The sequence below is a fragment of the Chaetura pelagica genome, unplaced genomic scaffold (genome assembly GCF_000747805.2).
Source record: "Chaetura pelagica isolate M959 unplaced genomic scaffold, ChaPel_1.0 scaffold892, whole genome shotgun sequence".
Taxonomy (NCBI): Eukaryota; Metazoa; Chordata; class Aves; order Apodiformes; family Apodidae; genus Chaetura; species Chaetura pelagica.
Window position 1 is genome coordinate 19,483 of NW_009952278.1, and position 15,830 is coordinate 35,312.

A 15,830-nucleotide genomic window follows, 5' to 3' on the forward strand; every position below is an offset into this window, starting at 1 on the left:
TCCCAGTTCCCCTCCCTCCTTCCCCCCAGCAGCAGAGGGGGACAGGGGATGGGGTTTAGAGTCACTTCACAGGCTGGTGGTTCCTGCCGCACCATCCTCCTCAGGAAGGATTCCTTACAGTCCTTTCCTGCTTCCCCACGGGGTGCCTCCCATGGGAGAGTCCTCCACGAACCTCTCCTTCACGAGTCCTTCCCACGAGGTCCGGAGCAAGCTGCTTCCAGCGTGGGCTTTTCACAGAGTCACGGGCTGCTTCAGGAACCGCCAACTCCCCTGGCACTGGGGTCTTCCAAAGCTGCACAGAGTCCACAGGCAGCAAATCCACTGGCCACAAAATCCAAGTCCAGTGGCCAAGTTCACCCCTCCTGGTGCCTTCAGTGAATGTTCCACCACGTTCCTCCATGAGTGCAGGGGGACAGCCTGCCATCTCACCATGGGTTGCAGGGAAACTCTTGCTAGGGCACCTTCTTCCTCTTCCTCCTCACCAACCACCAGCACTGCTCTCCTCCTCCTGCACAGCTCTTCTCCCCTAAGTGCTTCTCTGCTCAGGTGTTATGTTTATTCTTTCGTATGTTAATCGCTGAGGCGCATCTATTGTCCCTCTAATGGCTCTTTGGCTGGGGTTTGGAGCTGGAGGAGCTTCTTACCCGAGCCACTCCTGTGGCCCTTCCCCCGCTACCAAAAACCCCACCAAACCAGAACACTGTCTTTATCTCAACCCACAAATTTTTCTCACTTTTGCCCTTCCAATTCTCTCCACTGTCCTGCCTGGGTTGGGGGGAAAATGAGCTTGTGACTGGGTGGGAATTTAAGTGGCTGGGATCAACCTGCCACATCTTGTTCAATTTGAATTTTTTTTAACTTGTTTTTTATAGATCACAAGAGCATCCAGGTCAACAAATGCACACCACTGGCAGTATTGCTACCACATCAATATCAAGCAGTAATACCTCAACACCAACTTTAACAAATAGCAGCTCTTTTGGCTTGGGTAAGAATATTTTTTAGGTAACACGGTGATTATCTTAGGTATCTTGGTCTCAGGTAAGTATCCCTGGAGCTTTATTCTAATGTAAACAGCCCTTAAAAATTTATAAAATTATTTATTACAAAAATATGTGGTGTTGGTTGTAATAAATTTCTGATCAGTAAGTTATCAGAAGTAAGTTGTTTCCTTAATTTTTATGTGCATAACTTCAGGCTTGTGCTGTTTCATCTTTAGAACTAAGGTGCCACTTATCTCGTGTTCTGGCATTATAGGTATTTAAACTCCTTTCTGTCTCCTCCTTAACAGTGCATTTTAATTGGTCTGAAGAGAGTATTGAAGTTGGACTCATAACATCAAGTTAAGACTTGGAACGAAAGTAACAAAGTTACTCCTATCCTACAAACCAGTATTTCTTAGCATTATCGGTCTTCTCTTTCAGAAATAGAGACGGAAGTCTATTGATTTAAAAATATTATCTCTTTCCATAGTTACTGTGTTTTATTATTCATGTTCTTTCATGGTTTGCTTTCTTTTTAAACCCCCCCCCCCAATAAAAATATGTTAAGCAATTGCTTTTTTTAGCTCTAAGCAGTTCTCCAGACTGACTAGTACCTTCTAAAAATGTGGAACTTTTGTTTGCTGAACTCTGCAAAAGAGGAGAATTTAAAGCATTATTAGTTCTTGTTGCACCAACAAAAAGAAGAACTCTACTTTTTGTTTAGAATAGGGAGTATGCATCATATTAAGAGATTCATCATAATGGTGGTCTGTCTGCTTCATGGTGGTCTATAAATGATTATTACAAATGTATTGGACAGTGTTGGGAATTAACCTGAGGCCCCAAAATTCAAACATCCCTTGTATCTCAGCTATAATAAAGTAGAAGAAAAGCTGTTATGAAGAAAGCTTGAGTTTAATTATTTTGACGTGTGGATTGTCTTTATGTATTTTGTACCTAGAAAGAACTTGGATGTGTTTAGAAATATACTAGAAACTGAAAATTTAATTTATTTTTTTTCTTTCATCTTAAAGGTAGCCTTGGAGGTTTGGCAGGCCTAGGTAGCCTGGGCTTAAATGCATCAAACTTTTCAGAGCTACAAAGTCAGATGCAACGACAACTTATATCCAACCCAGAAATGATGGTTCAGATAATGGAAAATCCATTTGTTCAGAGCATGCTTTCAAATCCTGACCTGATGAGGCAGTTAATTATGGCTAACCCTCAAATGCAGCAACTGATACAGAGAAATCCAGAGATCAATCACATGCTGAATAATCCAGATATAATGAGGCAGGTATGTAGAAAGGTCTCGAAGTTCGTGACCTTTGATTATACTGTAACTGTGAACAAAAAAGCAAGAACTGGACATTATATGAGTGCCAAAATATTGTTGAGGAATTGAGGCTTGTTAGACAATCTGTAGAAGGTCACTATAGGAAATAGATGCTTTTATTTCTAGCTGCTGGTACTTTACATGAGCTGATAGATAAGTAAGAAAAAAAAAAAAAGGCAGCATAATTTTTAAAGAGGCTGAAGACTGTATAATCATATCTTCTGAGTTGAGAGTTGGATGCTGCTTGAAATCTTCTGTTGTCTAGTCAACAGTGAGTTTACTATAAAGTAACAATTGTAAAAAATACTGCTTATTTCCAGTTTATGTAACTGTGGGTACTTCTCATTGCTTCCAAAGTTGTGTGTTATGTAAGATATGCCTTATATGGCAGAGGGCATCAAGAAACAAATGGAGACTTTGGAAAATTAAGTTATTTATTTTTCAAGTTTGTTATAAGCTGCATGCTGTACTGATGTTGGAAATTGTAGGAATTTATTGTGTTGAGAAGATACAAGAAAGAATAGGATTTAAGGGTTTTTTCTTCTGTTTAGTCCATGCTTTCTGACTCAGCCAGCATACTGACAGTTGTGGCAGAATGTTGGCTAAATATCAAATGCTATCGACTCCCTTCCCACCAAGATGACATCTTGATTTGGCTTTAATCCTAATTTCAAATGGAGTTAGACATTAGTAACTGAGATACTGTTAAATGCTGACATTTTCACTTTAGAACGGATTATTTTTATTAATACAAATTAAATGTTCTACTTGATTAGACACTAGAACTTGCTAGAAACCCTGCAATGATGCAGGAAATGATGCGAAACCAAGACCGAGCCTTGAGTAACCTTGAAAGTATACCAGGTGGATACAATGCCTTGCGACGTATGTATACAGATATTCAGGAGCCTATGTTGAATGCAGCACAGGAACAGGTGAGAAATGATTGTAGGGACCACTGAAAGTAAATGGGTTTTGTTTGCTTCCCCTCCCTCCCCCAAATAAATAATGTAACTTCTCAAATATATACTTGACAAAACTTAATTTCTTGAAGCTTGAAGTCAATGTGTGGCTTGTTCCTATGCTCTTTAAACCTGAAAGAATAAAGATTGTTTTATGAGTTTCATAAGTTATTTTAATGTTAAGAATTTTTTGTTATATATATTCTAAATGTATTTATTTATATTTCTTGAACTTATAAAATTCCAGAGGTCCAAGAAAAATTGTGTGTGTTTAGTAATTTGGAACCTAAGGTGGGAAGAAAAAAGGCTTTGAAATTTTTCAAAGTTGGAAACCACTATGCAAGATATAATCTTACTGTGATTGAAGTACTAGTAGCAAATGCTGTGTTTAAAACAAGGTGTGATTTACTTACAATTTTTTGTTGTTGTAGATAACATCTCTTTCAAAGTTGGTATCTTTTCAGAATATTTGCAATAGCTTATTTTAGGATGGTGATTATAAGTGATTAAGAGCCACTGACATTTATCTTCATGTGTAATTTTGGAAAGGTAACCATTTCTAGCAGACTTTAAAATACTTGACTAATAGATGATAAGTGTTTGTTTCTCCTTCTGTAGTTTGGAGGTAACCCATTTGCTTCCTTAGTAAGCAATGCATCATCAGGAGGGGACACTCAGCCATCTCGTACAGAAAATAGAGATCCTTTACCAAATCCCTGGGCTTCCCAGTCCAGCTCTCAGAGTTCTACAAGTACCAGCACCAGTGGTGAGAGGAGTGGCAGTAGTAATGTCGGAAATAGCACCTCTGCCAGTATGGGACAGAGCTCAACTATACAAAATTTGGGACTTGGACTAGGAGGTGTGTCTGTTACTGCAGTTGTATATATATATTTACAAATATTCAGGAGTTTGTTGAATTTATTCTGTTATTAGAAAGAGATGTTTTCATTCACAGTTTGTATTGCTGTTTATTTCCATAGAACATTTTACTAGTATCAAAGTCCTCTGTAGAAAACAAACATGACAAGTAAACCAAGAGTACTAACAATACTTGTGTACTGCCTTAAAATAACAAAAGTAGGGAATCTGTAGATGATTTTTTTTTTTTCCTGTTTGGAGACAAACAGGAAAACAGCTAATAATGTAGATGCTTAGTGGGACTGCTTGTTGGATATGACCTCTGGCTTAACTTGTTTCTAGGGCAGTTGCATCTGTGTAAGCAGAACCACACTGAGATGTATTTAAGGAGCTAAAGCTCATTTAAAAAAACTCCACAGAAACACACAGTTGTATCCCAATTATAGGCAGTCTAATAAATTTGATTATAATAAAGATTTTTACTATAGCGACCTTTTCCTTTTTTAAAGTTGGTATGTTCAACACACCAGGAATGCAGAGCTTGTTACAACAGATAACAGAAAATCCACAACTTATGCAAAATATGTTGTCTGCACCCTATATGAGAAGCATGATGCAGTCATTGAGCCAGAATCCTGATCTTGCAGTACAGGTAAATGCTTTTGGTGTAGCAATGTGTGTGTGCACTGAAGTGAAAAAAGGAATTGATTTTGATACAGTTATATTTTCACTACAGAGTAATTGTGCCAACTTCTCAACAATAACTTGTCTGTTGTGAATGGTCCAGTTTTTAAAGTATGTTAATGCCTGACTTATTTATTACCTAGTTACCTTTAGCAATCCATTGCAGTAAACTTCTTCAATTTGTAGTTGGCAATCATGTTAGGCATTCTCTTGTAACAACATGTAAGTTTGTATATGTTTCATACAGCCCTAAACTTTTGTGGCCTAGCATAAGAACTGGTAAAAAAAAAAAAAAGCTTTTATTATAAATTAAGGTAGATCTGCTAGTAAAGGAATACCCACCCAAGCTTGAGAGGACAGAAGTGGAGAGGAAGAAGTTGGTGCCATATCTAGCTGTTATTTCAGTTTTCATTTTTCATCTCTGATCCTTGCTCACAATAAAAATGCTAATACTTACTGCTGTTTTATGAATGGTATTGTCGAAGTACTTTCCAATTTTACTTACAGCAGTAATGTATCAGTTCAGTATTTGAATTTGGATAATATTATCTTTAGTATATTAAGCACTTAATGGGAAAATATCCCAGGCTTTTTACAGACATTGTTTACAGGGAAGCCATCACTTCTGTTGTGGAGGCTGACCAGAAAAGGCTTTCTGGTTACATAAATGAGGTTGCTTTGGCAAGGATTTGACAAGGATTCATGTAAAAAGTTTAATACCCACCCCTTCCAATGCCACAAAGAAAACCCAACCCACAACAAAAAAGACACCCAAAAATACCAAACAAAACAAAAAACCAAAACAGCTCCATGCCACCAATTAGTTCAGTCCATTCTCAAACTGGTAGTTCATTGTTTCAGAACAAGTTTTGGCCAAAGGAGAAGTGGGAGATAATTACTCTGAGGTTTTAATAAACTATTTTCTAGTTCTCAAATTAATATGAGGTAAATAGATGTCTTAAAATCCACTCTAGTATTTACTTTTTTATCTACTGCTCAATCTATGATGTTAAATATTCTTGTCCCATAGATGATGTTGAATAATCCTTTATTTGCTGGAAATCCTCAACTTCAGGAGCAAATGAGACAACAGCTTCCTACTTTCCTTCAACAAGTAAGATAAGATACTAAGTGTTGTTAATAAATGTCTGAAATTCAGTTAGTTGTGTTGTCTCTTGATAATTAAATGCTTGATTTATCTCTCCATCCCTTCCAAAAGTTAAATCTGGCTTTTAGTGGATGTTTTAGTTGGTGACTAGCACAACTGCTTTGATTTGCTGTTGTGTCTTTACTTAGAAGAAATCACACAATTGTAGAATGGTTGGGTTGGAAGGGACCTTGAAGATCCTCTAGTTTCAACCCCCCTGCATCAGCAGGGACACCTTCCACTAGACCAGGTTTCTCAGAGCCCTGTCCAACCTGCCCTTGAACATTCCCAGGGAGGGGGCTTCCACAACTTCTCTGGACAACCTGTTCCAGTGTCTCACCACCCTCACACTGAAGAATTTCTTCCTAATGTCTAACCTAAATCCACCCTATTTCAACTTAAAACTGTTGCCCCTTGTCTTATCACTACATGTCCTTGTAAAAGGACCCTCTCAAGCTTTGCTGTAGGTCCCCTTCGGGCACTGGAAGGCTGCTATAAGGTCTTCCTGGAGGCTTCTCTTCTCCAGGCTGAACAACCCCAACTCTCTCAGACTGTCTTCATAGGAGAAGTGCTCCAGCCTTCTGATCATTTTTGTGGCCATTCTCTGGACTTGCTCCATGAGCTCCATGTCCTTCCTGTGTTGGGGGCTTCAGGACTGGACACAGTATTTCAGGTGGGATCTCACGAGAGTGGAGTAGAGGGGGAGAATCACCTCCCTCAACCTCCTGGCCATGCTTCTTTTGATGCAGCCCAGGATATGGGGCTGTTCTCAATCCATTCTTCACCCAGCCTGTATTTGTGCTTGGGATTGCCCTGACCCAGGTGCATTTGGCCTTGGAATCTCCCACAAGGACAAAGGCTACCGATCCAGAGATTTCTCCTAATTGCCTATAGAATAATTAATCAGTGCTTACATCCTGGTTGGGCAATCAATAGTAGACACCCACTATGACATCATCTGTGTTTTCCATCCCCCTAATCCTCACCCAGATGCTCTTAATGCTTTTGTATCTCTTTCCATAAACCAGGGAGTTTATCTGCACAGCTAGTTCTCTGCTGTCTTTTCCATGTTAGGTCAGGTGATAAACATTAGCAGGTGAAGTAAACTGGAGAAATACCTGGGTGTTCTCAGAATGTTGATAGTGTCACAGCCCATACTTCCTAGCTCATCTCTTGCTATTTTATTATGGGATTGAGTGATGGAAACTATGAAATGTTCTTCTGTATTATCAAGAAAGCACTTGAAATAAATGGCCAGTTGCTCAGCACAACTAAGAAAACACATTTGTGAGCTACCCTTTCTATTTCTTTTATATAAGTTTTACCCAGAATTGCTGCTACTCTGTAGCTGGAATTCAAAACATTAATAGAGATTTAAGTCACCTAAGTGCTCAGAGGGTCAGTTTTCTGTAAAATCAACTCTAAATATCAGACAGTAAGTCATAGCTTAAAGGTTATTTTCTTAATCACAGCAGCTTACTTCAGTGCATCTAAAATGCTTTCCTTCTTTAAAGATTTGGATTAACTTTACCAGCTATACATTTAGTCATTCTCCTCTGACTTAAAGCTATCATGAAGATACAAATCTGAGAGACAAATGGAGAGTGTTTAAAAACTTGCTGTGCTCAATCTCATTACATACCCATATTTCAGGGCAGAATCAACATTTGATCTTTGTGCCCTATTGTGCTCTTCTGTTTTGCACCAGAGGAAGCTTAACCTTAATTTGCGCAGTTCTTTGAATAAAAAAATGGTTTTTTCAGTACAAGGAATTTGGTCTAGTTACCAAGTAGAGACTGCTGAGATAGATCAGCCTTTCTGCTAGTTGAAGCAAGTCTGGCTACCAAGGCTTCTAATTGAAACAAATATCTTGTTGCTTACGTGTGGCATCAATAAACAGACATGAGCATAAGCCATTAGCTTTTGTTTTGTATCTAAAACAGTCTGCTTTTTAGGCATTTAATTTCAGAAATCAAAAGTATGTCTTTTTCTTACAATGCAAAAGTCAGGTTTTAGTTGAATTTGCAGTAGAGTGAGGGTCCTTGAATATTACACGTTTGCTAGTATGTCTTGCAGAGTATTTGTATGTCTATCGGTGTCGATGGCACTACAGATATGAACACATGCACAAATTATCATGATCAAATAGCTGTGGTCTGGATTTAGCTAGAAAACACTGTTTTATAACTTTCTGTATTAGATACCTACTAGTCATGTTTCACTATTCAGTCCTGTTTATCAGTAGTATGATATAGGAGACTTATTTAGAATTATGTTGAACTAATATATTTTTATGGCTTTGGAAGATGATTACGTCTACTAGAATAAGTAATGATAAGTACTTTTTCTTATGTTCTCCTTATTTAAAAGGAATTTAGAGAGCTTGTTGATCACCTCCTGTGAAAGTTTTATAAAAAAAAAAATAATCTGAAGGATTTAATGTAAACATTCAAATACAAAGTTGAGAAACAGCAAGTTCTGATAGGATATCAGATTCTATAAAACATCTAGTGATAAAGATCAACTTTGAATGCCTGTATATCATTCAATTATGAGTTTCTTTCTTGTTTTTAGATGCATAACCCTGACACGTTATCAGCTATGTCAAACCCTAGAGCAATGCAGGCTTTACTACAAATTCAGCAGGGCTTGCAGACACTAGCAACAGAAGCACCAGGACTTATACCAGGGTAAGAATTGGTCATATAAATTTGTACAAGAACTTTTCTCTTGTGTTTGGTTTGTGGTTTTTTTAAGCTTTTTGTCTTTCTTTTTAACATGTAGAGGTTTATCCAGTTTTTACAGACTGTTCCTCTTACATTTTTTAGTTTCACTAAACTTGTTTTAGAATCTGTCACACTTTTGTCTGCAATGCACTTTTAAGCAATGATGGTTATAGTCTTTGTTTTGGTGCTTTACTTAAGTTGTCATCCATTTCTTGACAGAATTTTTACTTAGTAATTATATATAATGGGAAGAGACATTGCAACTAAGCCATTTTCTATGTTAGTGATGTATCTGTCTTTGTCATTTGTGCAGATTCAATCCTGGTTTAAGTGGATTGGGAGGTACTGGAGCACCTACAGGGTCTGCTGTGCCTAGTTCTGTTTCCAGTGAAAATACAAGTCCAGCATCAGCGGCTACTGAACCTGATCACCAGCAGTTTGTCCAACAAATGTTGCAGGCACTTGCTGGTGCACATGCTCAGGTAAAGTAGATCACTGTATTCTAGTGGGGGGGCGGGGGTGGTTGTTTGGTTTGGGTGGTGGTTTTTTGGTTTGTTTTTTTTGGTGGCTTTTTTGTTTGTTTGTGTTTTTAAAATATTCTCCCCCAGTGTAAATCAACAGAATGCTTATAGTCAAAGGAAAGCAGAGGAAGCTTAAAAGTGATGTTCTAGCTGTGCAAATAAATGCTGGAAAAAACATCACATTTGAGTAAAAGCATCCTCTGCATGGTTTATTGTTGTACATCTATCTTCATACTCTTGAGTTTCTGAAATGCCTGGAAAGAAGCAGATTAAGGTGTTAAAGGGAAGACTGGTTCCCTGGCAAGTGAAATGTGAGCTCAGACAAGAAAATAAGTTTACTGAACATCATTATATTTGCGATCACTCGCAGAGGTGAACAGCTCTGGTGCAGGCACGTCTGCATCAAGGTAGAATATCAGTGAATAAGGGGGCTTTTTCCGAGCTTTCTAGAACTGGGAACAAGCCTGGGCAGCTTGTCAGAGGGCTGCGGAGGAGGCATGGGCAGAGCTCACCCCCACTCTCCCACTCCCTGGGGAAGAGGAATGAGAGACCCAGGAACCCAGAAAACAGGGTGTGGCACATCAGAAAGGCAGTTTGCGCAGACAGGGCAAACTTGGAGGGTGCTCCTTCGAAGGGCTCAGCTCCAACGTAGTCTGCAAGAGTCAAGGCTACTCAACTAACGAGGCAAAGTCAGAGCACTCCGCAGAGAGCAAAGGCTGCAGTTCTGGCTGGGGGTTCTACACCATCCGTCCTGGTGGTGATTGATGCCTCGACTCAGAGCTGTTAAAGAGAGAGGATACTGTACAAACTGCAGGCTGTGGGAAGTACCTGGACCTCTTGTATGGGGCAGGGTTAAGTGGGAAACCATCATGCATCAGGTGTGCCCAGGTAGAGGACCTCCTGCAGCAGGTGGATGAGCTGAAGGAAACTGTGAAAAGGCTGTGTAACATTCGGGAGGTAGAAAAGGAGATAGATAGCTGGATCCAGGCCCAGGCTGCGGTAAAACCACAGCCTGTGGTCACACAACTAATAAATGCCCCACCAGCACACAGAGAAAGGAGAGAGGCCAAGAAAGAATAAGAACGGAAGATTCCAAAGATAAAAACCAGCAAGAAGAGGCTTCCCACAAAATCTGAGGTGCCCCTGCAAAACCATCTTAAAAGTTTTGCAGACTGGAGAGGAAAAAAAACAGGCTGCATCAGGTAAGCTGCTGGAGCCGAACAAGGCAGCCCAACCGGTTCACTGTATATTGAGAAGTGCAAACAAGAGGAAGCAACGAGTGATAGTGGTGGGAGACTCTCATCTGAGAGGCACCCATTTGCTGACCAGACCCACTCTCTAGAGAGATCTGTTGCTTGCCAGGGGCTCGCATAAGGGACGTTGCTGAAAGACTACCTGAACTTGTATGTCCCACTGACTACTATGCACTCCTGCTGTTTCATGTGGGTTCCAGTGATATAACAAGGAGCAATCTGAAGACCATGAAGGATTACAGAGTCCTGGGAGTGGCAGTGAAAGACTCTGAAGTCTTCTCATTGATCCTCCTGGTCAAAGAGAATGGGCTTGAAAGGGCAAATCACACTGGGAAAATCAGTAAATGGTTACGGGAGTGGTGCCACAGCCAGGGCTTTGGCTTCCTAGACCATGGGACTCGCTTTGAGAAATCTGGTCTCCTATGGGCTGATGGGGTTCATCTTTCAGGGAAGGGGGTGAGTATCTTTGGCAATAGGCTTGTCAATCTGGTAAGGAGGGCTTTAAGCTAGAGTTGCCGGTGGAGGAGATCCTCCATCCGTCCCACTGCCACCTCTTTGAGGCCATTTTGAGTAAGAGATGCCCTGAAGAAGGATCACAGGACAGCAGGATAATACCTGAAATGAAAGATAATGGAATCCCAGGCAATGAGGCAGCTTCAATGGGGGCCCAACTTAAATGCCTCTATGTAAATGTACACAGCATGGGAAATAAGCAGGAGGAGCTGAAAATGTGTGCAGGCCTGCAGGGCTATGATATTATTGGCATCACTGAGACATGGTGGGACAACTCCTATGACTAGAACGTGGGAATGGATGGATATAAGCTCTTTAGGAGGGACAGGCAGGAGAGAAGAGGAGGGCGTGTTGCCCTCTACATCAACGACCAGCTGGAGTCCATGGAGCTCCACCTGGGAATGGATGAGGAGCTGACAGAGAGCTTATGGGTCACGGTTAAAGGGAAGACAGGGCTTGGTGATACTACAGTGGGAGTCTGCTATAGGCCACCTGACCAGGATGAGGCCCTCTACAGGCTGATAGATGCAGCTTCCCATTCACAGGCCATGATCCTCATGGGGGATTTCAACCACCCTGACATCTGCTGGAGGGACAACACAGCAAGGCACCAGCAATCCAGGAGGTTCCTGGAATGCATTGATGACAACATCCTTTTCCAAGTGATAGAAGAGCCAACTATGAAAGGTGCTATGCTGCACTTGTTCTTGCCAACGAGCATGGCCTGGTGGACAATGTGAATCTTAAAGGCAGCCTTGGCTGCAGTGACCATGAGATGGTGGAATTCAGGATCTGTAGAGCAACAAGGAGGGTCCACAGCAAGCTCGCTACCCTGGATTTCAGGAGAGCAGATTTCACCCTCTTCAGGAATCTGCTTGGTGGGGTACCAGAGGATAAAGTCCTGGAGGGGAAAGGAGCCCAAGAAAGCTGGTCAATATTCAAGGATCACCTCCTCTAAGCCCAGGAGCAATGCATCCCAAGAAAGAGGAAGGCAGGCAAGAATGCCTGGAGACCTGCATGGATGAACAAAGAGCTCCTGGACACTCTTAGATGAAAAATGAAAGTCTACAGAGGGTGGAAGCAGGGACAGGTAGCCTGGTAGAAATACAAAGAAGTTGTCCGAGAAGCCAGGGATCAGGTTAGGAAAGCTAAAGCCCAGATAGAGTTAAACTTGGCCTTGGAACATCAAGGGTAATAAGAAGGGTTTCTACAGATGCATCAATGATAAGTGGCAGAACAGTGAAAATCTGGGCCCTCTCCAGAAGGAAACAGGAGACCTCATTATGCAGGATATTGAGAAGGCTAAGGTACTGAATGAATTATTTGCCTCAGTCTTCACCAGTAAGTGCTCTGGCCACACTGTCTAAGTCACAGAAGGCAAAGGCAGAGACTGGGAATAAGTAGGATCTGCCCACTGTAGGAGAAGAGCAGGTTTGAGACCATCTAAAGAACCTGAAAGTGCACAAGTCCATGGGACCTGACAAGATCAATCCGTGGCTCCTAGGGGAGCTGGCAGATGAAGTTGCAACGCCACTTTCCATCATATTTGAAAAGTCATGGCAATCTGGTGGAGTTCCCACTGATTGGATAAGGGGAAACATTACCCTCATTTTCAGAAAGGGAAGGAAAGAAGACCCAGGGAATTACAGGCCAGTCAGTCTCATCTCTGTGCCCAGTAAGATCATGGAGCAGATCCTCCTGAAGGCTTTGCTAAGGCACATGGAAAACGTGGAGGTGGTTGGTGGCAGCCAGTATGGCTTCACCAAGGGCAAATTATGCCTGACAAATTTGGTGTCAGTGGACAAAGGAAGAGCAACTGATTTAATCTATCTGGACTTGTGCAAAGCGTTCAACACGGTCCCGCATGACATCCTGGTCTAAAGATTGGAAGGATGTGGATTTGATGGGTGGACCACTTGGTGGATAAGGAACTGGCTGGACGGTTGCACTCAGAGAGTAGTGATCAATGGCTCGATGTCCAAATGGAGACCAGTCACAAGTTACATTTCTGAGGAGTCGGTACTGGGCCCAGTGCTGTTTAACAGCTTTGTCAGTGACATGGACAGTGGGATCAAGTGCACCCTCAGCAAGTTTGCTGACAACACCAAGCTGCGTGGTGTGGTTGACATGCTAGAGGGAAGGGATGCCATCCAGAGGGACCTTGACAGGCTTGAGAGGTGGGCCCATGCCAACCTCATGAAGCTCAACAAGGCCAAGTGCAAGGTCCTGCACCTGGGTCAGGGCAATCTCAAGCACAAATACAGGTTGGGCAGAGAATGCATTGAGAATAGCCTTGAGGAGAAGGACCTGGGGGTGCTGGTCGATGAGAAGCTTTACGTGAGTCAGCAATGTGCATTTGCAGCCCAGAAAGCCAACTGCATCCTGGGCTGCATCAAAAGAAGCATGGCCAGCAGGTTGAGGAAGGGGATTTTCCCCCTGTACTCTGCTCTTGTGAGACCCCACCTGGATTACTGTGTCCAGTTCTGGAGCCCTCAACACAGGAAGGACAGAGAGCTTTTGGAGTGAGTCCAGAGGAGGGCCACAAAAATGATCCAAGGGCTAGAGCACCTCTGCTATGAAGACAGTCTGAGAGAGTTGGGGTTGTTCAGCTTGGAGACGAGAATGCTCCAAGGAGACGTCATAGCAGCCTTCCACTACCTGAAAGGGGCCTACAGCAAAGCTGGGGAGTGATTGGACAAGGGGTAATGGTTTTAAGCTGGAAGAGGGTAGTTTTAGGTTAAACGTTAGGAAAAAATTCTTTAGTGTAAGGTTGGTGAGACACTGGAATAGGTTGCTCAGGGAGGTTGTGGATGCCCAGTCCCTAGACGTGTTCAAGGGCAGGTTGGACAGGGCTTTGAGAAACCTGGTCTAGTGGAAGGTGTCCCTGCCCATGCAGGGGGTTGGAACTAGATGATCTCTAAGGTCCCTTCCAACCCAACCATTCTTTGATTCTATGATCTGTCCTTTGTTTCTGTGTTGCTGGTTATTACTGTGTACCTGTGACAGTGTCTGTTTCATGCTTCACAGTAGTCAAGCTCAGGTTATTTGAGGCCTGAATTTGCAGCATGCTTTCCTGACATCCTTTAAATCCAGACTGCACAATGTATGCTGTGTTAACATACCAGGTGGGATTCAGGCTTTCTGGAGAACTCCAGAAGACAAGAAAAGGTAGCAGCTTTGCAGGTAAATGTAGGGTGGTAAGACTGGCTTTAAATGGGGCATACCCATAACAGTGGTGAAGTATCTCTAGAGTGCTGTGTGAAACAGTATCATTACGCTGTGGTACATAACCAGTGTAATGGAAGACTACTTGTAAAAGGGACAGTCCTGTTCTTGCCTCCTTTGTTGCCATAGAATAAGACAGTTCAGCTTGCTGATCAGACAGAGAAATGTTATTTTATGAAACCATGAAAAAATGGTGGTAGGCGTTATTGGTTTGGTTTATTGGTTTGGAAGTATATGCAGTTTTTATATACTGCTAGGAATTTCTCAATAGATGAAACTTTAAGTAGAACAAAAGTTTAAGTAGAACAAAGGGAAAATTGGCAGTAGCTGCAGAAATATTATGTTGATATGTAAACTGTCTCACTCATTTCAACAAGTGGCTTCTCAGCATTACTCTGACCCTATGTACCTGAAGCATATTATTTTCATATAATTTTTATGCTTCAAAAATACCTTTGAGTTGAAGATCATAAAACTGAAATTGTTGAGAATTTTCCCATTCAGTTTATGAGCAGTTTATTTGAGCAAGATCAACTCTTAAAGCACAGCTATCACTTTGTCTTAGGCTGAAGTTTTTCTAACTAGAATTTTGGTAATTTTGGTCATGAGTACTTGGAACATTAAAGAGGTAAGTTTTATGTCAAGGAAAAAAACGCCTACCACATTCACTGTTGCCAACAGTGAAATTCTCAAAATCCTGCTGTCCCACATTACTAGACTATTTTAATTTAAAAAAATAAAAATAATTTTTAAAAGTCTACATTCACATCTTTAAGAAACTTATTGGGACACATTTATCAGATTTAACTGTTTCATTTTTATCAAACAAGCAGTTCTAGTTAAAAAATGTCATGTAAGTGAAGATACTCTTAAAATTTGCATCTAATCTGACTTGTTTAATCCATAATTGTGAATAAAATTTGTCATATTCTAGTTTGGGGAACTTGAAAAAGATGCATTCAGAAATGAGTAAGGGAAAGAAGTGGTTCAGAACCAAATATGTTTAAATCCTGCACTTTGCCTAATGTGTGTTATGCTTTTATAGCTTGAGATTTTTCTTCTTAGCAGTTACAAAATCCAGAAGTTAGATTTCAGCAACAACTGGAGCAGCTGAATGCAATGGGCTTTTTGAACCATGAAGCAAACTTACAAGCTCTAATAGCAACAGGAGGAGATATCAGTGCAGCTATTGAAAGGCTGCTTGCCTCTCAGCCTTTGTAGCAGTGTTTAACTCAAAAAAATGTAATTTATTTTTGATAACAGTTCTTTAAAATAGTTGCTTTATTTCATTCTCACTCATACAATTGTATTGTTATAACTAACATCAGTTATGCATTTTAAGGTCAAGTGCAGTATTTTTCAAACAGGGAATTGATGCTTTTTTGTTCAGTTGTTGCATGCATCACTTCTGTTCTTAATTATTTCTTATTTTTTTTAAACAGTATCAGCTTTCACAATTGGTTGAGCAGGCTTTGTCTGACCTACAACTGTCCAATTTATTTACTACTAAACCATTAGCCTTCAGTAGTAATTTATGTAAGATACAAATTAAAAAGGAAAAATTTGAAGGCTATAATTTGTGAATACCAGTGCTGCTTATGGTGATTTTGGCATGTATTTTT

The 15,830-nt window shown here is 40.9% G+C and overlaps 1 protein-coding gene across 1 annotated transcript in view; it reads left to right on the forward strand.

Annotated features, from left to right (window-relative positions):
- Positions 1 to 15,429, forward strand: part of LOC104397783 (ubiquilin-1-like) — a 33,353-nt gene extending 17,924 nt beyond the window's left edge. Inside the window, exons 3-12 of the mRNA XM_010007792.1 lie at positions 873 to 988; positions 2,018 to 2,280; positions 3,096 to 3,254; positions 3,900 to 4,140; positions 4,649 to 4,791; positions 5,854 to 5,937; positions 8,545 to 8,660; positions 9,010 to 9,178; positions 11,271 to 11,273; positions 15,274 to 15,429. Of these exons, the coding sequence (XP_010006094.1) occupies positions 873 to 988; positions 2,018 to 2,280; positions 3,096 to 3,254; positions 3,900 to 4,140; positions 4,649 to 4,791; positions 5,854 to 5,937; positions 8,545 to 8,660; positions 9,010 to 9,178; positions 11,271 to 11,273; positions 15,274 to 15,429 (1,450 nt within the window). The remainder of the gene's footprint in view (positions 1 to 872; positions 989 to 2,017; positions 2,281 to 3,095; positions 3,255 to 3,899; positions 4,141 to 4,648; positions 4,792 to 5,853; positions 5,938 to 8,544; positions 8,661 to 9,009; positions 9,179 to 11,270; positions 11,274 to 15,273) is intronic.
- The last annotated feature ends 401 nt before the right edge of the window (positions 15,430 to 15,830 follow it).